Genomic DNA, 27,963 nt, shown 5'->3' with positions numbered 1-27,963 from the left:
CGAATTCATTTGGCACTTTGCGAGTTCGCCCGCACACTTTTGCAAATGAGTTAAGTTCACTGCAATAAAACATCAAAATAACGTTTACTACGATGTAGCTATGCCTTAAAAAAGTTGATTTGTATTCTTAGACGACTTTATCAGGTACATCTTAATTAGTTCAAAATATAACATCATATACGTGGAGCGGACCTGGCGTGATGGTTAGAACACTTGACTATCACGCCGAGGACCTGAGATCGAATCCCACTCCCGACAAACTCGCAAAATGTGAGTTCTTCCTTCGGAAGGGAAGTAAAGCGTGGGTCCCGAGATGAACTAGCCTAGGGCTAAAAATCTCGTTAATACAGATAAAAAAAAAACATCATATACGATGGAAATACCTTAAAATAGTACTTTATACGATGTACTTTGGGCAGAGCATCTAAACTTTAAAAATAATAATTTAATATTTGTATAGGCTTTCAATTATGTCCACCAACAAAAACTCCTACCTGAGAATACCGTCAAAATACAGAGGTCATCTCGATCTCAAGTAACAACGGATGTAACAACAAAATGTAACCAGCTTAAAAACATTAAAAATTATAAGAAAAAACACATTATCTAATTATATTGTACATGTTTGAAAACTTCAAATCCCATCAATTCATGGTCTCAACAGCCTCAATTATGCGCTTGCCCTTTGAGGGCACGGCAATGGCGATTTCTGGCGTGGGTGTCTTTTTTTTCTCGCTTCAAGCCCCATATATCAAAAGTACAGAAATCCTGTCATATGAGATGCTTTTCTTATTCACGGTTACCGCAACGCACAATAATTGATATGCTGCTTAAATCTTACATTTTCCGGACCTGTTTATAAACAATTATGATGTTACTCGATAATATATTTCTGAATACTTTGTGACGTACTTTATGGATGACTCCGGCACATAATTTAATTTCAAATACTTCATATCTCCTATTATTTGAGGGAGATTATGGAGAGCTGCCTGAAGATTGAAGCTTGTGCGAGATCAGGTGGTAGTAAAATTGACATGCTCAAGTAAACATTGCATGGGGCTATATTTCGCCTTTTTGGCATATGCGGCTATACAGCTGTGACAATGTGTCAGTTCTAAAGGGCGAACACGATGAAATTGCCACACAGAAAATATTGTATAACTTTTGATTGCGTTCGTCAAAATAGCTAATTTTTTGACCATGAATAGTATATTATGTGTAGCTGATACCATAAAATTTTCATTAAAATCGGTTGAGTATTGGTGCATATATTGTTGATATCATAAAATGAGATTTTAGAAAATTTGTGCACCCATTTTAAAAAATTACTTAGGCTATAACTTTTTTGTTACCTCATCAAAACGTTTGAAAATTTCACTCGATATTCTTAACATAGTATCAATTAAGTGGTAAAAATTTGATCGAAATCGGTTCAGTACTTTTTCTAGTAAATATCCAAAGCTCAAATCGCTTCAACGTAAATTTTAGGTACTTTTTGACCATTTTTAGTTCCGCGTGCACTATTTTGACTGTAGAACTGGTAACACTGTCCCAATTTTTATAAAACTTTGACAGTGTAAAATTGTTGTGTTAAACTATTTACAGTGAATATTTCAGCCATTTTTGTTGAGTACTTTCAAAGTAAGAGCAGTTTGAATTTCACTATACCAAAAACCACATCTGCTAATTGTGACATAGTGCGACATATATGGCTGTAACTTTTTAACGGTATGATCAAATTGAATGAAATTTTGACAAACTACTATGTAGACATACATACTTTACGCACATAAAAATTTGCATTGAAATCGGTTCAGTATTTTTGGCGCCAGCGTTGAAACTGCAAAAAAGTGATATTTTCCAAAATGTTTGTTTGCACAAGATTCTCAAGTGGCAATTCCCTTGTTTCAACGATATCTCCACCAATACTCAACCGATTTTAATGAAAATTTAATGGTATTAGCTACACATAATATACTATTCATGGTAAAAATAGCTATTTCGGCGAACGCAATCAAAAGTTATACAATATTTTCTGTGTGGCAATTTCATCGTGTTCGCCCTTTACAATAGCACTGTATCATGATCTGCAGAACGTAAGGCGAATAATGGTGCCATGTGGTTACTTGTGTGGCCAAAGCAAATTGGCTTTAATTTTTTTTTTACGAATGTTCTGGAATAATTTATTATTATCAAAATTATTATTAGCTTTATTTATAAGACTCTTAACCCCAGGCTGGTTCACCTCACCTTAGTTGCTTTCTTAAAAGTCTTCATATAGCTTACAATTGGCGTCTTCTGTCGTTCTGTCTCTGTACATGCGATACTTGTTACCGTTCAACGCGGAGCGATTACTGTGAGTGACTCCATAACGTGCAGTAGATAGCGGGTCTCTACCATTGATTGCTTGGCTGACTAGGTGTTGCACGGTGGTGCCCTGAAGTGTCACACGATTGAGACTTATCAACGGCTCCTGCTAGTCGTTTCAAGCGTTTAGTCAGGAACAGAACCTTGACACAGAAAATACCACCTATAATCATCCTCTCCATTCCCTTCGACAACCTACAGAATATCGACTGATTGGCATTAAGAGCATTTCAGTTCCGAGAGCCCGACATGCGGATTTGTTCACACTCTGGCGTATAGCGGGTGGAATAAATTTACTAGAGTAACGGTTAATATGTTGGACGATTTCACGAATTTTCAAATGAAACGAACTATATGAGAGGCTAAAAGTATTTGGACAAGACCGGACGGTTATTTTCAAACTAAATTATCATCACTAATGTGTTTGGTACATTGATTTGTAAAACATAACATTCCATGTTAAAAGTCAATAATTGACGTTAATTATTAAAGTTCCACGTTGGTACCCAGTCGAAAATACCGAAGCATTTTGTATAACTCTCCTCTCCAGCTACACTTCACCTAAGGGGTTCTGCCTGACGTGTTTCTTTAATATAATAATTCATTCACCTGAACTTCGTCATGTGTGGCATACGCTATCGTGCGGCGTCACACCAGATTTGATTGAAGGAGGTGCATTACATGCTGAATGTGCACACAAACCATATCGCAGATTGTAACTCATCGGGTGAGTAGGTATGCCGCCGCCGCGCAGTCAACGATTTGTTCGATTGCACTGTTCGAGATTGGCAAAAGTACACGCGGGATCTTGTAATTACAGCCACTCTTCGAGCGGTTTAATTGAATAATTATGTAAATAGTAATTAAATTCAAATTAGTGTCAGTTCGCTCCTGATACTGCACGACGTTCGCAGAAGAAAAACGCCATAGAGCTTTCAGGGTGGGTAAATACTGATCCAAAGAACATAGTGAGGATATTATCGTGAAAAATGTGGGTTTTACTAATCTTATAGCAACGTGGATTCTAGTAATTATAGCATAGTACTAATGATGGTCACTTACCTCGTCGTTCACCTGATGATAGCTGCCGTGCAGTTGGGCTGGGCTGAGACGCATGAGACGCGTTATAGAGGACGTACTTCCGGTGCCTTGACTGGATGTGGTCCCAGGCGAGTTTGCCTCCATTAGATGCATTATCATGGGAGAATGCTCTGTGGGAAGGTGAAGCGTTATTAGATTCAATAGTGAAAGTGATTTGAACGATATTAAATTGCTGTTGGAGCGTGCCAGGTTTCGCAATCGAACAATTTTGACAAATTACACAATTATATTCAATTAAAATTTGCTAGATATGACTAAGAAATGCGACTACTAAGCGATAGGTCACATAGTTCCCATAGAGTGATCCATACGCAGGAACTCCTGGTCATACCTTCTCGTGAACCGACAGGGGCATTTGCAACCTAAGGAAATATCGGCTAATCAGCCGGAGGATAAGAAGCGATTAACAATCGAGGTACTAATGAAGGACTCTAAGCATAACTGTAATGTTATGATTCTTTAAAGATCTAGGGATAGGTATCCGGCCTTGCTGTATAATACCTAATAAGGTCATCAGTCCTTTTCCAGTAAGTCCTATCTGTGCCTCCTCCCGGCACCGACCAAAATCAGGTAATCCACAACCCCCCCCCCCTCCTCCCCAGAGGGAACCGTGATCGAAAGCTAAAAGAAAAAGGGGGGATTTGCTTTTGTTAGCCTGAGCGCATGGGCGTAGCCAGAGGGGGGCGGATGATGGGGTGGTGATGGGAGCGTGCCCCCCTGGCCACCAGATTTTTTTTGAATTCAAGCCAACTCAAAGATTCCGAATAATTCAAAGTTCCAGAAAAAAATATTTTCAAAAATCAACTATTCGGTAACTATCAACGGTAAAGGGTGATAGAGGACCATAAGGCCGATGCAAATATTATTTTTCTTTTATGTCCGAGACCTCTCATCAGGTACGAGGGGGGGGACAAAAATAAATAAGGAACAAACGAAAAAAAAACTATTGAAAAATTGGAATTTTTACCAACTATTGAAAAAATATTTTTCAACTATTGAAAAATAGTTGCTTGTAAAAAAAATGTCTATTGAAAATGGAGTCATGAGACGCCATGTTTTTTTTTCGTCCCTTCACTATTTTGAGATTTTTGAAGGGGGGGGGGGGGGTGACATAAAACAAATTAAATATTTGCATCGGCCTAAATAGTGAAAAAAAAATGTTCTACGCATATGGTCAAATCTCAACCGTTACGTAGTAATTGAACTTTCCATGTTTTTGATTATTATTGCCTTAACTGGCTATAATTTGAAAATGGTCAAACTTATCGAAGTTTTTTGACCCTTATTCGAAAGATTATTGAGTTTTCTATCAAATGGCATCTTTGAATCGATTGGTTTAGTTAAATAACTAAGTTTTCTAGAGCAAATAACTCAAAAGTAGTGTTTTTTAATTTGTTTTTGTGAATTATCTTTGAAAAAATGCGTAATAATTTAAAATTCTTCCTTAGGCAAAGTTGTGGTTCCTGTTCTACTCTTCAATTCGTTCTTTGACAACAAACTTCTATCTCTTATTGTTTTCTTGCAATTTCGATTTAAACATCGCCTTTCACGTCATACATTTGCAACTGTCATGGTAAGCACTTTTTTGCGCACTGTGCCGCACATTTAAATCAAAATTGCAAGAAAACGATAAGAGCTAGAAGTTTGGTGTCAAAAAACGAATTGTAGAGTGTAACAGGGGCCACAACTTTGCCAAAGAAAGAATTTTAATTTATCACGCATGTTTCAAAGATAATTGACAAAAACAATTTAAATACACTATTTTTAGCTATTATGCTCTAGAAAACTTTAAAGATGTCATTTGATAGAAAATTCAATAATCTTTCGAATAAGGATAAAAAACTGCGATAAGTTTGACCATTTTCAAGCTATAACCAATTAAGGCAATAAGAGTCAAAAAGATGGGAAGTTCAATAACTACGTAACGGTTGAGATTTGACCATATGCGTAGAACAATTTTTGTCACCATTTATGGTCCTCTATCACCCTTTAAAAAGTTTGCACTCATGAACCTAACCTGTATAATTTTATCAAAAAAAAAAAAGATAAGCTTTAGCCATTCACATTTTGTGATGTTTATTCATGGAATTCAAAAAAAAGCATGCCAATTTTTTCCAGATATGCTAGAACCGGTTACTGTAAGGAAAAAGAAGGACTTTGAACATACCCGATCAGAAAGACATAACAAAAACATAACATAATTATATCAACGGTTGATATCTATATCAAGGTTTGTTATATTTAGATATATTTGTTGGAATCGGTACGAAAACTAGTTTGTATTATTTCAAGGTTCTAACAAAGTCAGTTACAATAAATGAATATGTGATTTGATCATCATTACATGAGTATTGTGTTGTTCTTTGCTGTGCATGCATCACTCCTGTAGGGGTGAGCATAGCAGCATAATCGATCGCGTTCGCTATTGTCTCGAGTGAAAATCAAAACAATAGATGCGCGGGTGTTTATTGTTCAGTATTGTGTTGTTCTTTGCTGAGTATTGTGTTGTTCTTTACAGAGAAGAACATTAATCAAGGCAATTAGATGATCGGCATTGAACCACAAAAACCCCACAAAAATTGGTGAGATCTTTCCAATATTATTTTTTCATAAATAATTCTACTTCAGTATATTTACTTTATAACTGCATATAAGTTGAAAATTCGCTATTTTCAACATCCTTTCATCTATTGGAAGATGCTTCAGTTCTGGGCTCTTTTAAGTTGATGAAGGGATTTATAAATGCTTGCAAGGACTTGGCCAGGTGTGTGGAGCTGAGTGAATCTATGACATTGTAGATAGTAGCGACATCAGCAATGTCAATAGAAATATTCAACTTTGCAACTCCATCCATGATTTGTGCAAGTATTCATGCTATGCTATGCTATGCTATGCTATGTGATTTGATCATCATTACATCAACATTATAACAAACTCAGTAATAATGCAATGTGTAACTAATCAATTTTTTTGGTAGTGTTTAGTGCGTAAATTAACCGCTGTATGGCGCTATTGTGATTAGAAAATACACAATTGTTGATATCCTTTATTATATGAACTACCAAAAAAGCTCATGTCTTCATCAAATTTGTACAGAGAGCTTATGACTTTGTAAGGTGAAAAATGAGGTAAGCAACTCCATCATTACGTGATGATATTGGGTAATTTTAAATGTTTCTTATCATGATCCAGATCACCTGCACAGTTCGTATGTTCGGCAAAGTTGTTCATGATTCTTGAAATTCTCGAATGGTGTAAAATTTGATGCGCAATTTCACTACTACGAGCTATTTGATATGTTAAATCTCATTATTCTGCTGTCCTAGGAAGTTCAGATCATCACTCATCAACAAAGTTGTCGAGAAGTCCTTGGCTTTCAAGTGGAAAATGTTATATGTGAATGAACCGCGGCGTTTACATCTGCTTACAGGGTTTTGTACATGTCTTACAGGTTGAATGTTTATTATAGATTGCTACGGAGTATTTTCAGAAAACATTTCTAGAGATATTAAAAGTATTTCTCATGTAGGTCTTCTAGGGAGCTCACTAGAAGTTCTTCCAGAGATCTATCCGAGAGTTTTCTCAACGATTCCTACGTGAATTCTTACTGACGATTCTCCAGTAAAACATTCAAATATTTCTCCAAAAGTTCTTAAAGAGATTTCCCCTAGAGTTCCTCTAGAAATTGTGGTTGAAGAATTCTTCAGCAACTTCTCCAAGGATTTCTTAAGAAAGGCTTCCGGTGATTCCTACAAAAAATACTCTACAGATTCCTACGGTAATTCCTCCAAGGAATTCCTCCAGAGATTTTTTCCAATAATTTTCAAAGGATTCCTCCAGGAATTTCTGCAAACAATCCATTAGAAATTCCTCCACGTATTCTTCCGGATAATCCTCTAAGGAATTCTTCAACAATTCCTCCATGACTTTTTCCATGACCTCCTCTTTGAATTCTTTAAAGAACTTTGCCCCAAGGATTTGTTGGAAGATTATTTCATATACATGTTGGGATCCCAAGTAAACCGCTCCTATGAACCATCATCTCTGATCATAGAACACAGAAACACATTCCAATTCACCAGTTATATTTCACTGACCAGATCACGTCGCCTTTGATCTGTCGGAGCTCTCAACTTAAACTACTAATATGAATTCAATTGTACAGTATACAGATCATTCGTGATAGGGATTTCCCACAAGGTTTAACTTAAGTTTAAAACCCAATATACATTTCGTCCCTTGAGAATTTCTTCAGAGAATCCAAAAGGGAGATTCTTTAGGACATTTTTAGCGAATTACTTCAGCCTATAGGCATATATGCATCAAAAATTCCTTAAAGGATTGTCTATCTGGGAAAATCCATCAGAAATTCTGAAGGATCTCAGTAATTAATTAAGTTCTAATTTTAAAGTTAAACTTTTCAATCCAATTCCAATTTCTTCGAAATTTCTTAGTATGTGGTCACTCAGTCTCTGTTGTGAATATCACTAAAATTAACTACAGCTTTTTTCCGCATAGATAATCTGTGTATGCATATCTGCCGATCGAAATGGTTATGTACTAGCAAATGAAGTGTTGTTGTTTTGTTAGAGTTCATAAAATATTCAGTTCAACAGCGAAACGTAGTGTTTTGATATCCCTTTGGATTTCCTGAACGCTCTGTGTTTGAAAACAAATTACTTCAAGTATTTATCAAAAGGTTTCTTTACAAATTTTATTGACAATTTAACCAATCACTCATTATGGAAATGCATTTTTTCTATCCTTTTAAAAATTCATTCATACAGTATGCGGCAGGAAAAAATGCGAAAGTGTTTTTCAACTTCAAACCTCATTTTCGTCCATTTGACATTAACTAATCTATGATTCAACGTTCCATGATCTATAATAGGCTAGTTTTCTGAAAAGTTAATTAAAAAATTTCCCATTCTGGTCACTAACCTTTACAGGGCAGCGCCTGAAGATGAAGACAACCAGAATTTTCAAACCGCAGAAAATCGCACAGGTCGCTAAATTTCGCATCTGATAAAACAAAATTTTTGATTTTCTCTACAATACCATCAAATATATGTACTTATTTCATCTGGTATGTGAAACTACATGGCTCTGGATCAGTGTGGTCTGGATGTTCATCGAATTTGAGCTAATTTTGATACTGTTATAGTCATTTTGTTTAATGACCATTGGGCGCGCAGTTTATTGATATCCGCTTATTAGGCCTACATTATCACATGTTAAACACCAAATATGTTCATTTTTATTTTTCAGTGCTAGAATATAGACATTGACTGATACACTGTCATGAAAAAATAGTCATATATATCCCATATTTAGCGTGTAATAGTGCCTTGAACTTTTCGCATTTTTTCCTGCCGCACCCTGTAAATTCCTCCAAGGGAATATTCCTGCAAGAATTTGCGGTGTTCATTCCTACCGAAACATTCACCACTTAAGCGCCATAATACTACTGAAAACTTTGCAGAAGGAATATCATTAATTAATAATAATGAAATAAAACATGCCAAAAAAACGCTTGAAACATTTAAATAAACGCTGGCGCAACTAGTGCTTAGTTCCACACTTTTCACTATTTGAAAGTCATTAGCTATCTGTTCAACTTAATTAATACACGAAGATATAATTGCTATCAACTGTATTAAGAACAGTTTCGTGTGACGTCCATTCGCGTAGGCACAGCGATGTGGGCTCCAGCTCCGAAGTAGTGAACGCTGGCTCTAGTGCACAACGAGCACACACGACATTGAAGCTGAGGGACTAAATGGGCTGTAGTATCGTGCATGGTGACGTCATAACTGGATATGGTGACGTCATACTTTCCCTCTCCGGTATGTTGGATCAGCGAGTGTAAAAACGACGAGCTCCTGTTCTAGGTTCTAGCCGTCCTAGGTTCGAATGCCTGTGTTTTATGTACACTATGTGGAGAAGTTTTTTGATGCCAGTAACTTTTTACTAAAAATAAAATGTCACTCTAAAAATTGATTACCCAAAAATGAGTTAACTTTTACACTACTTAATTTTTACCCAATATATTTATGACTGATTTATAACAACATGTGATAAAATTTGATTGATTTTTTATATCTCATTTTGTTATAAGCTTGTTATAATTGTATCAAGACCTGTTATAATTATGTTATGACTAGAGCAATTTCAGTTATATATTTTGTTATTTTAACATCTAACCGGCGAATTTTATAACTCATTCTGTTATGAAAAATCTTTGAAATAAATAACTTAATCGGTTATAATTTTGTTATGCCTTTCTGATCGGGTATGCTGCTATAGAGTGCAGTTATGCGCCACTGCTACACGAATTTTCACTAGTTTTCAATTCAAACAAATGTCATGCTAAGAGTAAAATACCTGGGATTTCTTTACGAGTTCTTCCTCCAGAAATTCCTTTTTGCATTTATTCAGGAACATCTCCAGGGATTTTTTGCAGAAATTCCTCAAAGGATTTCTCCAGGTGTTTCTCCACCGTGAATTCTTCCATGGGCATCTTGCAGGGTTCAGATAGTTTTTTAGGGTTTGTTCCAAGAAATGCTACTAGAATTCCTCCCACGATTCTTTCATATTTTTTTACAAATACTTCTGCAAGGATGCATCGACGAACTCCTCCAGGATTGTTTTCATAGCTTTCTTCAGTGGATTGCTCCAGAAAATTTTTCATGAATTCCTCTATGGGTTTCAACGTACATTCCTCCGGGAATTTCTCTTGGAATATCTTTAGAGGTTCCTCCAATGATTGTTCCAGTGCATTTTTCAAGGATTCCTCCAGGGATTCCCAAAGTAATGTCAACAGAAATTCTTTTAGGTATTTCTGCAATTGTTCCTTCAAAAATTTTTTCAGGGAATTCTCCATTATATTTTTTTTTGAATTGATCCAATAATTCAATCTGGAATAATTCCAAGTATTTCAGCAGGAATATTTTCCAGAAACCCTAACAAGAAATTTTACCAGAGATTAGCTTAAAATTAATCCAGGAGTTCCTTAAAAAATGTACAAAACATTATTTTGGGAGTCCATCCAAAGATTCCAACAATAATTCGTCTAAAAATAATTGCAGACATGGATTCCTTCAAATTGTGCTTCCGGGATTCGTCAAGATATTCCTTCAAGAAATTCTTCAGGGATTCATCCAGGAATATTTTGTGTGTTTCTTTCACGAACAACTCCAGGGATTATTTTAAAAATTCCTCCGAAAGTTCCACCAAGAACACTTTTTAGAATTCCTTCAGAGTTCTTTTCTCTTGGAATTCTTTCAGGTATTCCTCCAGGAATTAATTCAAAACCTTCTCCAGGGACTGTTAAGGGAATTGTTTCCAGGATTCCTCCTGGGGTTTCTTCAGGAACTCCTGCAGGGATTCCTTCAGGAAATGTTACAGGGATTTCTTAAGGATTTCCTCCACGAACTCTTCTTAGAATTCCTTCAGGATTTCTCCAAGGATTTCACCAGCAATTTCTTCCTGGAATTCCTTCACGAATTTCTGCAGAGATTCCTTCAGGAATTATTCCAGGGATTCCTCTGGGAATTGCTGCAGGGATTCTCCTAAAAATTCATCCAGCGTTTCCTTCAGAAATTCCTCCAGAAATTCTAGAAATTTCTAGAGATTCCTCCGTTAATCCCTACAGTCATTCTATTAGGATATCCTCAAGCGATTCCTCAAAAAAAAAATTGCAGGGCTTAACTTGGGAATTCTTTTAGTGATTTTTTTCTAGAACAACTCATTTTAAAACATCCTCCAAAGATTCTCCCAGGAACTTTTCTTGGGATTCCTCCAGGAATTCCTCCATGTATTTTTTAGGAACTCCGCCAGGAATGAATTAAATACTTCCTCCAGGAATTGTTCAGAGATTCCCTCAGTAATTCCTCTTGAAATTGCTTCCGCGATTCCTTCTGGAGTTTCTTCAGGAACTCTTTTCTCCAGAATTTGTCCAATTATTTCTGGTATTCCATTACGAATTTCTCAAAAGATTCATCCACGAATTTCTTCAGGAATTCCTCTAGGATTTTTTCCATGGATTCGTTTTGGAATTCTTGCAGGGGTTTGTCTAATAATTCTTCATGGAATTCAACTAGAGATTCCTCCAGAAATTCCGCTAGAAATTCCTTAAGGAGGAATTCTCCAGATCTTACTCTGAAAATTCTTTCAGGCATTCCTCCAGGGATCCTTCCAAGAAATCCTACAAGATGCATCCACTATGCATTCCTTCAGGACTTCCTCCAAGCATTCCTCCAGAGATTCTCCAGTAATTGCTTCCGGGGTTCTTCCAAGAACTCCACCAGGAATTCTCCTAGGCATTCTTCCAGGAAATTTTCCAGGCATTCTTTCAAGGATTCCTCCTTGTATTTGTGCAGAGATTTCTCTAGGAATTTCTTCAGAGAATCATCAAGGAATTTCACCAGGAATTAATCAAGGAATTCTAGCATAAATTATGTCAGCAATTCATCCAGGATTTTTTTTCAGGAAATCCTTCAGGGATTCCTTCAGAAATTCTTCCAGAAATTCTTCCAGAGAATCCCTCCAATATTCCTCCAGGAAATCCTCCAGCAGTTCCTCTAAGGATTCTTCCAGTAAATCCTCTTGGGGTTTCTTCAGAAATTCTTCCAAAAAATTTCAGGGAGAATACCTTCAGGAATTTTTCAGGGATTCCTCCGGGTATTCTTTCAGGAATTTCTATCAAGATTCCTCCAGGGACTTTTCAACAGATGTCTTCAAGGATTCCTCATATAGCATACGAATGCTATTTATAGCATACGAACAGTAATGGTGGAAGATCGCGAAGATAGAACCCGAATTCCAGACCGCTGGAGAAGAAACAGTTTGTCCACATCACGATGGTCCATATTCGATCGGACTAAAACTAAACCAAGACGATTGATGACTTTTCGAGTTTAGCAAAACTATTTTTGACCAGAAAACCTTAAAGATTTAATCCTTGGAAAAGGTCCCAAACGGACCGAAACGTCGGGAATAATCAAAAACTAGTGTTTTCCATTCCCCTTAAGACTGCGAAGCCAAACCGTAACAGTACATAACCTCAGTCGTATCCACAAAGAATTAGCAAGGATCTAAAGCAGGCCCCGCTAAACTTCCAAAGTCAATAACGCAGCCAAGGAATACCAGCATGAGCAACCCATTAAAACTACGGCATTGGCAGAACCCATGAAGACAAAGGTTTCGAAATCTACCCAGACGCAGGCCTTCGCTTTCGCGGTTAACCCAAAGAGTGCGGCGGGTGCTATTGCTTTAGATAAGCGTTCGCAGAAGCGTGTGAGGTAGCCGTCAGATGAGGAGCTACCTTGCGGCGCTCGCAAGGCTAGGCGGTTGTTAACCCCGAAAGCCGGCAGTAACGTATGCCAGGTCTCCCAGAAAGCTGACCTGGTAAGGCCGACCCGTCCCGGATTGATGGGAACAGCGAGCTGATACCATTGATAGGTCCTCAGCAATCACAAGTTAGGTCGCGTCAGGGGAGGGCTCCCCTTGAGCGGAAGAGGAGAAACAGAAAAACGGCGAGATGAACAGAAGCTTAGGGACACCAAACCTATGAGACATATGAGGGGTAGCTGCCAAGCGCGAGAAGGGTGACGCGCTCGTCATCAAGATTGTACGCACGCGGATGCCTTGAAGGCGATGAGGAGCGATGGCAAGTTCGTGAATCGGGGAGCCGACGTGTGCAGTACCTGATGTACTCGAGCGCAAGTGCGACAAGGAGCACAAGGGCGCCGCCTACAAAAATTTGGCGGAAAAGGTCCTTGACGAAGGGGTAGAGGTGAGGGCTCTTACAGCAGAGGCAACTCTGAAGGTGAAAAACCTAGACCGAAGGTCACCGATGCGGATGAGCTCGTCACGACACTGCGGCAACAGTGCGTCGTGCAGGTGGCCACCACAGCCGTTCGCCTACAGAAGAGACCGACAAGGACACAGGTAGCCTTGGATCTGCTACCTGTGGTGGACGAGTAGAAATAATTTTAAAAGACACGGACACCGTCTTCAGTCACAGGCTATACAGACTGAACGAAGCTTAACACTAGACAACACATATTACGAGCATCAGTGGATACGAGGAAGGTGGAAGCAGCACTTCGACGAGCACCTGAATGGCGAAGAGAATGTAGGCACGGAGGACCACGGCAACGGAGGAAATGGCTATGTTGGTGCAGCAGAGGACGGGAACGAACCAACTCCCACGCTGAGGGAAGTTAAGGATGCCATCCACCAGCTCAAAAACAACAAAGCGGCTGGTAAGGACGGTATCGCAGCAGAACTCATCAAGATGGGCCCGGAAAAGTTGGCCACCTGTTATAACCCGCCAGCCTGTCGCAATTTCCCGTTCGTAAGTGGATGGCTTAAGCGCCACTCCTAAAGGAGACCACCCAACAGTTTGCAGGTTTGCCCGGCCTGAGACCCTTCCGGGGAATGGGTTAATTTTTGGAACAGGGGAAAGAAGCTGACTGGCTGCGTAAAACTATCCGCAGTACTACAGAAGATACGAAAAATCACAATGCCCTAGAAGTTCCTAGTGCAAACCTTCAAATGCTTCAAAACCTAGAGTCAACTGAGCGGGGTTTATCATCACCGGCCAGCTAGAAAGTCCCTCCAAAACGGATTATCTCCGAATTGAGAGTTGCCAAAGGTCGTTCTCGGGCCGACTTACCCAGTACAACAAATTCAAACTACAAAGAAACGAACGCGAACCACATGAAAATCCCTCACAAGACACTAATCTATCGAATACAAAAACTACATCAAGAAACGTTTGGGAACCACTGTATTACTTTATTGACGACACTACAAAATTTAATGTCCCTACATGCTATAAAAGCACAACGCAAGTTTATTGAAACGAACGGATCAGTACATACACATATTTATTCCTCGATCGATCTTCTCTTCATGTTTGCCTAGGTCTTCTGTCTTTCCCTTTCCTACTTATTTGATAACTATCATTCCCTAGTGTGTGTTTCGGTCTACGTCATTCCCCAACCTCGCTGTCGTACTACTAACGCACAGCGGCGCCGGCTAGATTCTCCCCCACAGCTACGAGTGTGTGTTCTGTTCGTTCGGTGTCGTACGGTTCGGGTATCGGTATCGGTGTGTGAAATTGGGGCTACGAAATTTCTGAACCCATTCACTGATCGAGACGGCTACGGGCTGTCGATTGTGCCGTACTGTCTCATGCGCATGGACGACACAACGGAAACATGCAAGCTTGGTACTTACGAATTCTCTACCATGGTTTTACGAGAGGATTGGGTGGATTGTGGGTGGATTACGCGGTGACGCGCGACGTCGGTGGGCACACGGAGTGTTCTCTGGCCTACTCCGGCCCGGGTTGAACGCGCGATCCGACGGTTCGCGCTTAATCCGACCTCCACTGGAAACGTGGGCTTACGCCTGAACGCGGCACATGCGTTCGAGCGTCCTACGGAACAATGGTTGACTGTTGCTCTCCGACGCGAAAAAACGATGGCGACCTGCCTGTCCAGGGCGCGTATCTTGACGTGACGCGACCCTCTTCCGGCCACGTGTGCCCCGGGAATCCTCCGAAGTCGAAAGGTGGGGTCAAGAGCGGTTTCTGGCTAATGGTGGTGTGTCGGCAATGGCCTAGCTGCCACGAATCCTTTTGGTTCAGGTTTCTACACACACACACACACACACACACACACACACACACACACACACACACAATGGACACTTGCTCCTAATCCTTACTAAGGGAACTAGCAAACTTAGCGAAAATACTATGAAATCACATCACGACGCGGGACAAGGAAACGAACCACTCTTGCCTCTTCCACAATCCGATTCGAAGTGGACGATCAAGTCTGGGGTTAGTCCTCAGATAGGCCGCTAATTTGTGACCTTCGGTTTCGAGGTCGCGAAATTCGACGAAGTCCAATTCCGCGAGTGCAACATTCTCCGAATTTGCACCCGAAACTTCAAAGGCATCGTGACCTCTCTTTCCAACGGCCGCCTTAAAACCTTCAGTCAATTTCTCTCCCCAAGTTCGGTAGGAGTGCGCAAGCCGAACGGGAAAGGTCAATAAATCCTGAAAGGATTTGGTGCAGGTCGATGCCCGCCGATGGCATCACAAATTGCGCGCATTCAGTTTTAGCTGGCTTGGGTCCATTGCATTTGGGCGCGTGTAACTGGATGTAGGGAACTCATTTGGGCAAGCGTATGCCAATTGCAGCTCTTGAAGATAGCGATCTTTGTGCGGTGAACCAATTCATCCAAAAGATCATCTTCCGTCATCTTTCACCTAAAGTAAATGAGTTCGTGGGAAGTTACCAAGCCGGTTTCATCGACGGCCGGTCGACAACGGACCAGATCTTCACCGTACGGCAAATCCTCTAGAAATGCCGTGAATACCAGGTCCCAACGCATCACCTGTTCATCGACTTCAAAGCGGCATACGACAGTATCGACCGCACAGAGCTATGGAAAATTATGGGAGAGAACAGCTTTCCCGGGAAGCTGACTAGACTGATAAGAGCAACGATGGACGGTGTGCAGAACAGCGTAAGGATTTCGGGTGAGCTATCCAGTTCATTTGAATCTCGACGGGGACTACGACAAGGTTATTGACTTTCCTGCCTACTATTCAACATCGTCCTGGAAGGTGTTATGCGACGAGCCGGGCTCAACAGCCGGGGTACGATCTTCACGAAATCCAGCAAATTTGTCTGTTTTGCGGATGACATGTGTGAGAATCTTTCTCTGTAATGATTATTCAACAACTGTATTCATTATTTGTATACACTTTATTACCGATACTTCAATATTACATACAATGATTCACACTCCAGACAACAATAACAACATCTCCACATATGACAGATACTCAATGTAAACATACACGCTAAACGTAATAGAGTAATACAATAATTTATTATGTGCATACCACAAGGTACCACATCTCGTTTTTTCTCCAGATCCGCAGCAAGGTCACTCCACGTTGTTTCGCTTATAGTCTCCTCAGTTTATGAACGTCTCGCTTCAGTCTCACATCAGAATTAGAAGTACAGTCATCCATTTGGTCATCCATCTCTGCTCGGCATTTTGGTAAATTACTTGGCCGTTACTTGTGGTTGTACCTAAAAAGAAATATTATTTTGACCCAAATATTTTCCCAAATCCCAAAATATTTTTAATACTGAGTGTCAAGCTAAATATTACCTTTGCTGACGAATTATTTGAATTGCTTTCCTCTTCTCAAATGTTTTCAATGACAGGTAGTATGCAAACATTGTATACTGCCCACTGATTTTTTTTTTTTTGACATGTCCTTTCATAGAAGAATCTCATACAAAAGGTATGTATATTCAGATTATTATTCAGACATTTTTTTAACTAATATGTCGGAACACTGCATGAATGTTACAGTGGAAAAATTATCAATATCCATTAACTCGTTTTCGATCCCAAGTGCCCAAATGTCATACAAACACGATTTCATTTTATGTTTTTTTAGCGAACTTTGCTGGAACTCGTTTCTTGTTCAAAATATATTCAGAAGTTTGGCTTTACAGATTTTGTTTTCTAAATATCGAAGGGATTGATACTTTTTTTAAATCAAATAACGATTTCGAAAAACGTCACTTGTCCAAAGCAATATTTGTAATACTAGTTTTAGTAATTTGAAAACTTGAAAACATCCAGTTTTTGAATTATATTTAATATATTTTGTTCACAAAACTCGCACCCGCACTAGCTGTTTGAAAGTATAGTAGAATATTAATATTCATTCTTTTTTTCTCATGTTGTAATCCTATAATTATCTCAAATTCCTAATACATACATCATCGTCGCATTACCAAATCGAAGTCACGCATTTAAGCACATGCAAAGTTGCAGTTGTGACAAAAATTTGAACCGGTTGCTGGTATTGCGCATCATTAAGCTACTTAAGAGCTGAAATTAGCACTAATCTAAATCGAGTTGCTATGTTTATAAGTAGGTTAAACATCAATTTTCGCACCGCCAGTCACTTCGGCTTCTAACCGAAAACGTAATGATAGTAGCCAATTATTATATACAAAGCTATTTTCTCCAGATAACAAAATAAATCGATCACCTTATTGGAGCACTTTTCGACGGTTCACCTATATAGGTGTCCACGTTTATAGGAATCATGTTTCCGATAATTTCGGAATTCCCATGATTTACCATTTACCTTTCAAACTGAATGAGTTTATTTTTACGGTTTGGTCGTTCAATAGATTTACATTCTACGACGCCTATTTTCCCTCATTAGCTGGTGATTCGTGCTCAATCAAACCTATTTTAACATTACAAAACCAAAAAATTGTTTCTTTGATGTCGCTCTTTTGGGTTCTGAACTGTAGGACTTATTTTAATGGTGTACCTCCAAAATATTGCAAAAGCACCTCAACATGTTATGTTCTCACTCTAGATACCTGCCTAATGAAGCTATTTCAACAAGCCTTTTCCAAATTATTCGCATTCAATGTACCGTCAAAATTTAGAACTTTTTATCTTTAAGTAACTCTGATTTTCTACATATGCTCATCATATTGATAATATTCTCAGTTCGTAGGATCGGACTAGAATATTCTGCATTATTGCAAAGCTCAATCATCTGTCTATCATATCACTTATTTCACTACAAGTCTGACGTAGTGCACACTGACCATGATTGTCTGTGTCATGATGGCCCTTACGCTTGCCTCTACGATTCATTTCTTTGTACTGAAACAATTTAAAGCACGTTTTTATTCAAATTTTCAATGAATTTATTAACACAAATAGGGTGGGGCGGGGCAAGATGGGTCATCTAAGGATGGATCGCCATAACTTTGTAAATACAAATCGTATTGGTTTGTATTCGTCCGCTACTCTTTAATACACTAGTTAACTATGCTAAAAGTCGATAAAAAGTTCATTAAATACAAAATATGATGTTAAACAAGCAGTTTTAAAAAGTGATCGATTTTGCGCCGTGAAAAAAGTGCGGGGCAAGATGGGTCACCTTTTAAGTAATTCACATTTTCTCAACTAAAAACGTCAAAATCTAAGATTTATTCCGCATTCATATATGCTCCCCATATCCATACTGAGAAACAAGAGCTACTAGTAAACATTTTATAAATTTATTTGGAATATAAAAAACTTTACGATATGAGTGGTCCTGAGGCGACTTGAAAATCGATGTTTTCACTAAAAAAATTTCATAATTTTATGTTATAATTTTGAGCGTTCATTCCACTTGATTGAAGTCATTTATGAGATAGTCTTGTAACAAAAAATAAATAACTTCTGAATGCTCCAAAAATACGTTCAAAATTGAAGGTGACCCATCTTGCCCCGCGGCCGTTTATATGGAGATTATATGGAATGTATCGCATAAGAAAAATGGCTAAAAACCATTTTATTTTTTATTTCCAATGAGAGTGAATAATTTTTCAATCAATGCTCCAAACTTTTGTATATTCACGCTGGTCATCTAACAAAATTATTAACATAATCAAAATATGAGTAATGCGCCCAAAAATGGCACTGACCCATCTTGACCCGCGACCCATCTTGCCCCGCCCCACCCTATCACTTATACATATACACGCATTTTTATTGGTAAAAATCCATGAATGTGATATATAAATTTTATTTATACACACATACTCGTTTTCCACGCTGGATCACACATAAAATCGATGGACCTTACATAAACTATGTGTATCTACACATGAAAAGGGTTATCTATGACAAATTGCAAAAATCTATGTGAGCGACACATGCATACAATATTTGCAGTTTTTTCAGTGTATGAAATCTAAAAATTCAAACAAGGTAACATGTTAGTAAATGGTACCTGTTTGCATTAATAAGCTCGACTGAAAAACAAACCTCATAATCCAGCTTTCATTAGATATATCTATTCCTGTAGTTACAGAAATGATTATCTTTTATTATTCCAATATCTTGTGCTTTTTATATACTGTACGTTATTCTCCTCAATAATAGTTTCAATACTTCTTTAACTGATCAAAATTTATCTCTTCCTGTAAGGAAATTATTGTGCAGAATTTGTTGTTGAGCGTACTGCTGTACCTTGTTCTCTAACTTGTTCCACAGTTCTTGGCAAGACGGCCCACTCATTAGCAAAAATGGCACTATATCCAGTGTTAGGCAATTATGAATCAAAATGCCCCTCCTGACCACACCCGATACATTTTATATTCAAAGACTTCAGAAGTGATTACTCAAGAACTCACTGTACTTGAATCGCATAAACATTTAGTGGCATTCAATAGGTTATGAAGCGCCTTTTACTCGAATTCCTGAGACATCTAGTTAAGCCGAAAAGTTTCATTTTTTTATTGTTCGATTTTTTTTTTTAAATATCCAATTCAACTAGTCATTTGACCAGCTTAACAGGTTAGTGGTAAGCAACACTGCTCTGAATATGTCGTCTAGCTTCAACGAATGCTTTAACTGTCATTTTGACTTCCTATCTTGCAAACTATCAAGACAGTTTAATTATTCTCACACATTGATGTTAATTATCTTGAAGTTACATTTTTAGTCTTGTAAGAGAGGACAAAGCATTAGTTAAATCATGTCTTCATGTTAATTTGGTTTCAAGAGCCAACCCTTTTTACGTCTCGTAGACTTATTTATACTTTACTGAGCAATGATAACTTCAATATATATCACCTGAGGTGGGTCCACAACAATCTCAGTATCCGCTCAGTTATATTCGCATTTGGAACATATTCAAATACTATTCGTTCCTGTTTTTCTAGTCACGCTCAGCCTAAAGTTTAGTTTTGTCTTTCGCCTTCCCAGCTGCCACTTAATTGGTGTGAAATTTCATTTTTAATGGTCCAATTTATTTGAAAAGCCCAGATTGGAGTTCAATAGAAATCGCTCAAGAAACTTCTAGAACGATTCCTGGCAGAAACTTTCTACGGTAACTGCCATTTGAAATCATTTCTTCGCAACTGCGTACTGCAATCGAAGAAAAAAACGGTTTCTTGAGTGATTCAGCCAAGGAATTTCCCATGCCTCAATATAGGCCGAGAAATTCCAGCCCTTAAATCTGCGTTGGCTGGTAATCTGTTTCTTACGAAATTTACGACACTGTTGCGTTTTTAGTACTTTAATTTTTAATAACACAATTCGCCTTATACGGCTCTACAAAGAATCGACTATATCTGCTTTGCAGGTCTTACCGCCTTCAACGGCATTTCCACCTTCAACGGCTTTTTCCGCCTTCAACAGCTTTTCACTCTCCGACGGATCTTTCCGTTATCGACAGTTTTTCGCCTTAGTCGGCTCTTCTGCCTATAACATTTTTCCTGCTTTCCGCCTTCAACGGCTTTTCTATCTGTAATCCTTTCCGCCTTTTACGGCTATTTCAAGAATGTCGCCTCCATTAGCTTTTATCGCCTTCATTGGCTTTCATCGCCTTCACTGGCTTTTAACAGCAACGGCAAAATTTGATTTCAAAATATTGTTTCACCTCTACGCCTTCCTCGGCCATCCGGTTAACAAATCAATACTTCATTCATCATTCAGCATTTAAGTCTAGATTTAGGACAACAACCCTATTCAACGAGTACCAATATCACAATCAACGAAACTTAGGTTTTCTTCACAGTTCTTTATTTCTTTATCTGACAATAGTGATTGTCATCGATTTGAACTAAACAATACCGATCACCATCAAAATCTCTCACAGGTTGATCATTGTCATTAGTCGAAGGTACAAATAGATTGTTTGATTCATATTGAACAGTTAGTACACAATATTTACCTTTTTGATTCCAATGTTGAAACTCAATCACAAGTCATCACCTGGAGGTCATCACCACTCTGCATGCACCACACACACACACACACACACACACACACACACACACACAAACACACACACACACACAACACACACACACACACACACACACACACACACACACACACACACACACACACACACACACACACACACACACACACACCACTCATCTCTTTCTTTTTCCAAAGACAACACTTCCCGAACCGAAATTAAACTAATTTCACATGTACTGTTCACCGTTCTCGTCGCCAATGTGAGAATCTTTCTCTGTAATGATTATTCAACAACTGTATTCATTATTTGTATACACTTTATTACCGATACTTCAATATTACATACAATGATTCACACTCCAGACAACAATAACAACATCTCCACATATGACAGATACTCAATGTAAACATACACGCTAAACGTAATAGAGTAATACAATAATTTATTATGTGCATACCACAAGGTACCACAACATGGATATTATTGCAAGAACATTTGGAACGGTGGCAGAACAGTACACCCGCCTGAAACGTGAAGCAGCAAAGGTCGGACTGGTGGTGAATGCGGCTAAGACAAATTACATGCTGGTAGGTGGGACTGAGCGAGACAGGACAAGCCTTGGCAGCAATGTTACGATAGACGGGGATACTTTCGAGGTGGTAGAAGAATTCGTCTACCTCGGTTCCTTGCTAACGGCTGACAATAACGTGAGCCGTGAAATACGAAGGCGCATCATCAGCGGAAGTCGTGCCTACTATGGGCTCCAGAAGAAACTGCAGTCAAAAAAGATTCACCCCCGCACCAAATGTACCATGTACAAGACGTTAAGAGGAAACAAACCATCATCCTTTACCAGAAAATCAAAAGCAGTTTTTTCGTTAAAATCATAACCACTGGTAATGAAAATTTATCACTGTACTCTATTCAGCATCTGGGTAGCAGTGAAATACTTTTCATTGATGGTGTTTGGATTTCTAGCAAGAAAACTGCTTTTGAATAATTGATGATTGCTGATGACTGAATGATGGTATTTGAGCCTTAATAAGACCGGTGGTTCTCTACGGACACGAGACATGGACGATGCTCGAGTTTTCGAGCGACGGGTGCTAAGGACGATCTTCGGCGGTGTGCAGGAGAACGGTGTGTGGCGGAGAAGGATGAACCACGAGCTCACTGCACTTTACGGTGAACACAGTATCCAGAAAGTGGCCAAAGCTGGAAGGATACGATGGGCAGGGCATGATGCAAGAATGCCGGACAACAACCCTGCAAAGCTGGTGTTTGCTAACCATCCGGTTGGTACAAAAAGGCGTGGAGCGCAGAGAGCACGATGGGCGGACCAGGTGGAGCGTGATCTGGCGAGTGTTGGGCGTGACCGAGGATGGAGAGCTGCAGCTGCAAATCGAGTATTGTGGCGGCAAATTGTTGATTCAGTATTATCATGAATTTGATGTGAACTAAATAAATGAATGAATAGATACGAGGAAGAAACAATTCTTGTGAAAAGTTTCATCATTCGGAGCGGAAATCGAACCCTCATCCCATGGCACGGTACGTTCATACGCTTGGTGACGCTAATCGCACGGCCACGAGGCTCCACTCAAGGCTGGTGCGTATGTCATCTGACGTTTCACGAGTTTGTTTCAGGTGTCTAGAACCAAAACACAAGTCATGGGACTGAAAAAGCCCTGACAGGAGCAAACTATGCAGGAGATGCGACACCAAAGGCCATAAGGCACAAGGCTGCTCGAGTCCTCCCATTTGTCTGATTTGTACCGGAAATCCGTGAACAATAGGCATCCAACGGGAGGTCCACGGTACCCGGCCTTCAGAATAACCGTAGCTGACAAACCACAGTACAGGTAACGCAGCTGAACCTGAACCACTGTGACGCTGCCCAGCAACTGTTTCTGGGTGGGAGGCGGATATCGCCATCAAAGTGGATCCATATCGAGTACCCGCCGGCAATGGCATTGTCGCGGATGTGTCTGTAAAAAAATGGTCTTCTACCTAAGGTATCGCGCCACTTGGGCGGAGGCTTCTATATTCGTCTGTTTTCCACTATAACTCAGTCAATTTTGAACCAATTGACTTGAAATGTTGTACACGGGTAGATACTATACCTATCTTACCACAAGTGGCGCGAATCCCTACGAGCTAACTACTTTTCGACTGTTGAATTGATACTCTAGAAAAATGACTTTCAAGTCTTGACAAAAATTAAAATACTTCTATTTTATCTTGTCAAGACTGGAAAGCCATCCTACCTATGAGGGCTTCGTGGCCGCTAAAGTAAACGGGATATTCTTCTGTAGCTGTTATGCGCCTCCACGGTGGACGATCGAGCAGTTTACGCTGATATTGGACTGTATGACCGCGGGCAGGACGAAGGCCGGTGGTAATAGCGGGTAGCTATAATGACCATAGAATGGGGAAGCCATTTCACGAACCAGCATGGTCAGACCCTGCTGAAGGCACTGGTCATGCTTGTTGTCGATCTGGCAAATTTCGGTACATTTATGTAGCCGGAACGGAGCGAAGTCAATCATCGAAGTTACTTTTTGTAATAATTCGAACTGGAAGGCAGACGTTACCTACACTCAACGCGACGACCTGCCGATTCGCTACAGTATCGACTACAATAACAGCAGGAAGCGGGTAGAGGAAGTGACGGCTAGGGCAAGCCATCGGGGATGGGATTATGCCTATAGGATCGTGATGGCCAAGACAAGAAGTGTAATGGCTCCTAGAAAGCAGTATCCAGAGATGTTGTGGGAAACATCGAAGACCTCTTACCGTGCCTTGAACCTAATCCTTGGCCTCCTTCCACAGTACCGCTGGAGATCGAGGTTGGCAATGACGGGAAGGTCATCGATGAGGAACTTGCAGGGATTGCAAAATCCCTGAGCATTGAGCATTGGTAAGTCCTCAGATCCGGACGGAGTTCCGAACCTGACCGTACAGGAGGTTTTGCAAAGGCTCCCGCGATGTTCATATCTGTTATACTGAAATTTCTGGACAAGGGAGCCTTCCCAGAGGTTTGAAAGCGACAGTTACTATCGCCAAAAGCAGGGACACCATCCGGAGACCCCTCGACATATAGACCAATATGCTAGATCGACACGGTGGGGAAGGTGCTCGAGAAGATCATCCTCAACAGACCGTTGAGGTACACCGACGGTGTAAATGATCACTCAAGTAACCAGTTTGGCTTCCGGTATGGGAGGCACAAGTAACACACTTGTCTCAGAAGAGTTACGGCAGTGCAGGTTTTTGATGCGCAGAAGTCACTGTGACTTACTTCTAACAAATAAATACTAACTTGCTAAAAGTAAGTCACAGTGACTTCTGTGTAACAAAAACCTGCGCCACCGTATCTCTTCTGTGACAAGTGTGTTACTTGGGGGTCGACTGCTGACGCTAACTTATCGGTTTACGAATACCACCGAGATAACGCTCCAGCATAAGAGGAGGAGGATTCGCTACTGTGCCCTGGATGTAAGGAAGGTGACCCTGGAACGCAACCCTGGATGTAACGCGTTCAATAGTGCCAGTTGGGCGCTATTGTCGATGTTCTCCTGCTGTGTCTGGGAATACCCGGATACCCGGGTATCCGGATTTTAGAAAGTTACTTCCAAAAGCGAGTACTCATTTACGAAACAGAGGTGGGTCGGAAGTGTTTTCACTTAACCTCAGGTTGCGGGTAAAGTTCCAAGTGGACATGGCCATCGCCGGCTTCACTGACGATATTACGCTAGGCTAGAGGTTTAGGTCAATCGGATGGAAGGCTCCATTGTATGTTGTTGCCCATGGAAGGCTCCCTTGATTGTTGCTGAGGCGACGACCTACTAGGTTGGATTCAAGACCCGACTTGAAAGGGGGTTCTGGGACGGGTCCGGGTTAGAAGGAGGCCCCATCCCAGCAAACATATTTGTTGTATAAGAGTGGAACAAACCACCCTTGAGCAAATTTTAGCAAGAAACTGCTGTTCAGTTTCTTGGAGTTTTGGCGTAAGCTGATTGGGCCTCTAGGAGAAGGTGACATTGCGAAGCACGCTGTATCTTGATGTTGGCAGTGCAACGGAAAGCAGGCGTGGCGTCGATCCTGCTCTGCCTTCCGAAGACAAAGGGGCACTACGGCGTACTGATCATCTAGAAGGCAACCAAAGCTAGAAGGATAAGAAGGGCATAGCGTGATAAAATAATATCGGATAACAACCATGCAAAGTTTGTTCCAGTACAGTTCCTGTAGGTATAAGAAGGCGAGGAGCGCAGCGGACAAAATATGCGAACCAGGTGGAATTCCATCTGGTGACCATTGAGCATAACCGTGGATGAAAACCGAAAGTTGCCAACCGGGTTTTGTGGTGTAAATTTGTTGATTATAAATTATTATGAATGTGACGTGAATCAAATAAGGCAACGTCACACTTTTTGTACGTGACCTCTGAAATTTTTGTATGGGTCTTCATACTTTGCAGAACCCCCCTTCCCCCTTCAAAGCGTGACGTAATTTATTGCCTTTCTCTAAATGTATGAATGTAATGTATCATTTCAATACCATATATTCGATGATAGAGACATTTTTCTATTCATAAAATATTCTGTTCATTCATTCGTTGCTACTTCCCTGTCAATCTCTCGTTGCATGAAATTTAAATCAAATTAAAAATATTTACCTGGACTCGCCGTCACGCTGTTGATCTGCAGCGATCCATTACTGTCGAAGCCGGAGATCAAAGGCGAGGCCAACATGAAGCCGTCATCCATTTCGTCGAATTCGCCCAATCTCGGATGCGACAGCGTTCCGAATCGGCTGCCATGTGACGCCGCCGACAGCGGACTTCCAGCCACAAATTCCGGCGTATGGTTGAACTTGGTTCCGCCGAATGGTCGGGACATCGAGTGAACCGGCGCCGTACTGGGATGGTCGCGCATGGGTTCGGTAAACTGATACTTCGCGCTCGGAATCGACAGCTTCAGAGGCATGCGTTTGGTGCCGGGCGATGCACTCAGACTGTTCCTCTGCGGACTTCCAGACCCCAGGGGCGAAATGTTTTCGTTATGATTGAGAGCCATTTTTCCGGTCGTAGCGGGATTAATGCGTCTGCTGTTACTGTCGGTCATTTTTCTTTCTTCACACGCGTGGTGCGGATTGAGTGCGATCACTGTTTACTCGATATATTTTATCACTTTTTTTGTGCTCCCAAAGCCTAGTCCATACATATGGGTGTTGTTTTTGTGTACATTCGTGGAATTTCGCTCGCGTATTTCTCAAGTCGAGATCGTCGATGTTTCGGCAGAATTGTTTACTTTATTTGCATATATTTTTGGCTTTACATCGCCTACGTGAATGTCGATTTAATTACACTGTCGCGGTCAATATCACACTTTATGGCACAAATGATGGAGAGATAATTGTGTTGTATTTCGTTTGTCCAGCCCATTCTTAGGCACACATTTAATATTGAGAGGATATTGAATTCAACATAAACTCAACCATACCTAATTCCTATTTTAGACAGCCATTTCTGAACCTTTTCTTCATTAGGAAATTATAATAATGAGGGTAGATTCTATCTTTGAACATACCTAACTACATTTTCTAAAATAATTCATAAAAACATTTAAGAGAAAATTACTGACGGCTGAAAGTATTTTAAAAAGAACATACAGGGTCATTTGAAATAGATAACCGCAATGCTATCTTTTGAATTATAAATCTCAACTGAGAAGAACCCCATCATAGACTGTCACTGCACAGTACAGTAAATCGTGGCGCAACAAGAGGGGGGGGCTATTTTAGGCACTTTCTGCTATAACTGAGTCAATTTCAAACCAATTAAATTTTTTTAACATGGCTAGATACTGTACGTATCTGATCGTGTCCCAAAAATCAAGTCAATCGGTGTATAATTGACAGAGTTATAGCAGAAAGTTCCCAAAATAGGTTCCCCTGTCCAAATGGTCCCAGGCGCTATTTATAAGTATGGCCGGTTGCATTGCTTGTCAACAAATTATAAGCAGTATCGTAACACCACAGAGTTTATTTGCATAAGTATCCCAAAAAAATCAAATAGCTCAGAATTTCATTCGGGGATTTATTTGAAAATGTCTCCGAGGATTTACCCTGGAATTTCTTTATGCTTAAACAATGTTTACGAATTGCTTCAGAAATTCCTCTAGGGAACTCTTCTGAAATTCCTCAAGGGGTTCATTCGGAAATTCGGAGCTTCGATCATTTGCATTCTGTCGTGTTACCATCGAATTGAAGCAGCCATCGCTGAATAAAAGGGAAGCTAGCTGTAGTATCCAAAGATGGCAGAGTAGAAAAAGCGATATATTCTTAGTTTTATTTTGTATTGCATTTTCTTAGCGTAAACGCATGCGTGTACGCTAAGAAAATGCAATACAAAATAAAACTAAGAATATATCGCTTTTTCTACTCTGTCATCTCTGGATACCGATCGATAGAATTTGTGATGAAAACAGAACAATACATAGGCAGTCGGGTGCCTGAAACTTTCTGCCAGTCTTGGTAAGGTGATATGAAGTACCGACCAAGCCGATCTGTTTTAAAGCACAGGTCGCACGGCAGAAGTTTCACGCATTCGATGTATTCGTTCAATACATGGCCTACTTGCCTAATTT

General features: G+C 40.0%; 1 protein-coding gene and 1 long non-coding RNA gene across 3 annotated transcripts in view; both read right to left on the bottom strand.

The window, feature by feature from the left end:
• The window catches only part of LOC109415875 (NAD(+) hydrolase sarm1), a 280,580-nt gene extending 253,897 nt beyond the window's left edge, over window positions 1–26,683 (bottom strand). Inside the window, exons 1-2 of one of the 2 annotated variants that reach the window (XM_062852885.1) lie at window positions 25,992–26,683; window positions 3,433–3,581 (exon numbers count right to left, since the gene is read on the bottom strand). In XM_062852885.1, coding sequence (XP_062708869.1) covers window positions 3,433–3,581; window positions 25,992–26,439 — 597 coding nt within the window. In that variant the 5' untranslated portion in view covers window positions 26,440–26,683. The remainder of the gene's footprint in view (window positions 1–3,432; window positions 3,582–25,991) is intronic. The other variant, XM_062852884.1, reaches the window with a different exon arrangement.
• On the bottom strand, window positions 16,244–21,366 carry LOC134287251 (uncharacterized). Its single transcript, XR_009997153.1, has 2 exons — window positions 21,278–21,366; window positions 16,244–16,595 (listed from the first exon to the last, which is right to left on the bottom strand). It is a non-coding gene; the product is annotated as an uncharacterized LOC134287251 (long non-coding RNA).
• Window positions 26,684–27,963: the final 1,280 nt, after the last annotated feature.

This window comes from Aedes albopictus, chromosome 2, assembly GCF_035046485.1.
Source record: "Aedes albopictus strain Foshan chromosome 2, AalbF5, whole genome shotgun sequence".
In the NCBI taxonomy this organism is placed as follows: Eukaryota; Metazoa; Arthropoda; class Insecta; order Diptera; family Culicidae; genus Aedes; species Aedes albopictus.
Note: the sequence above shows the minus strand (reverse complement) of the source record. Positions and strands in the feature narration are given on the sequence as shown.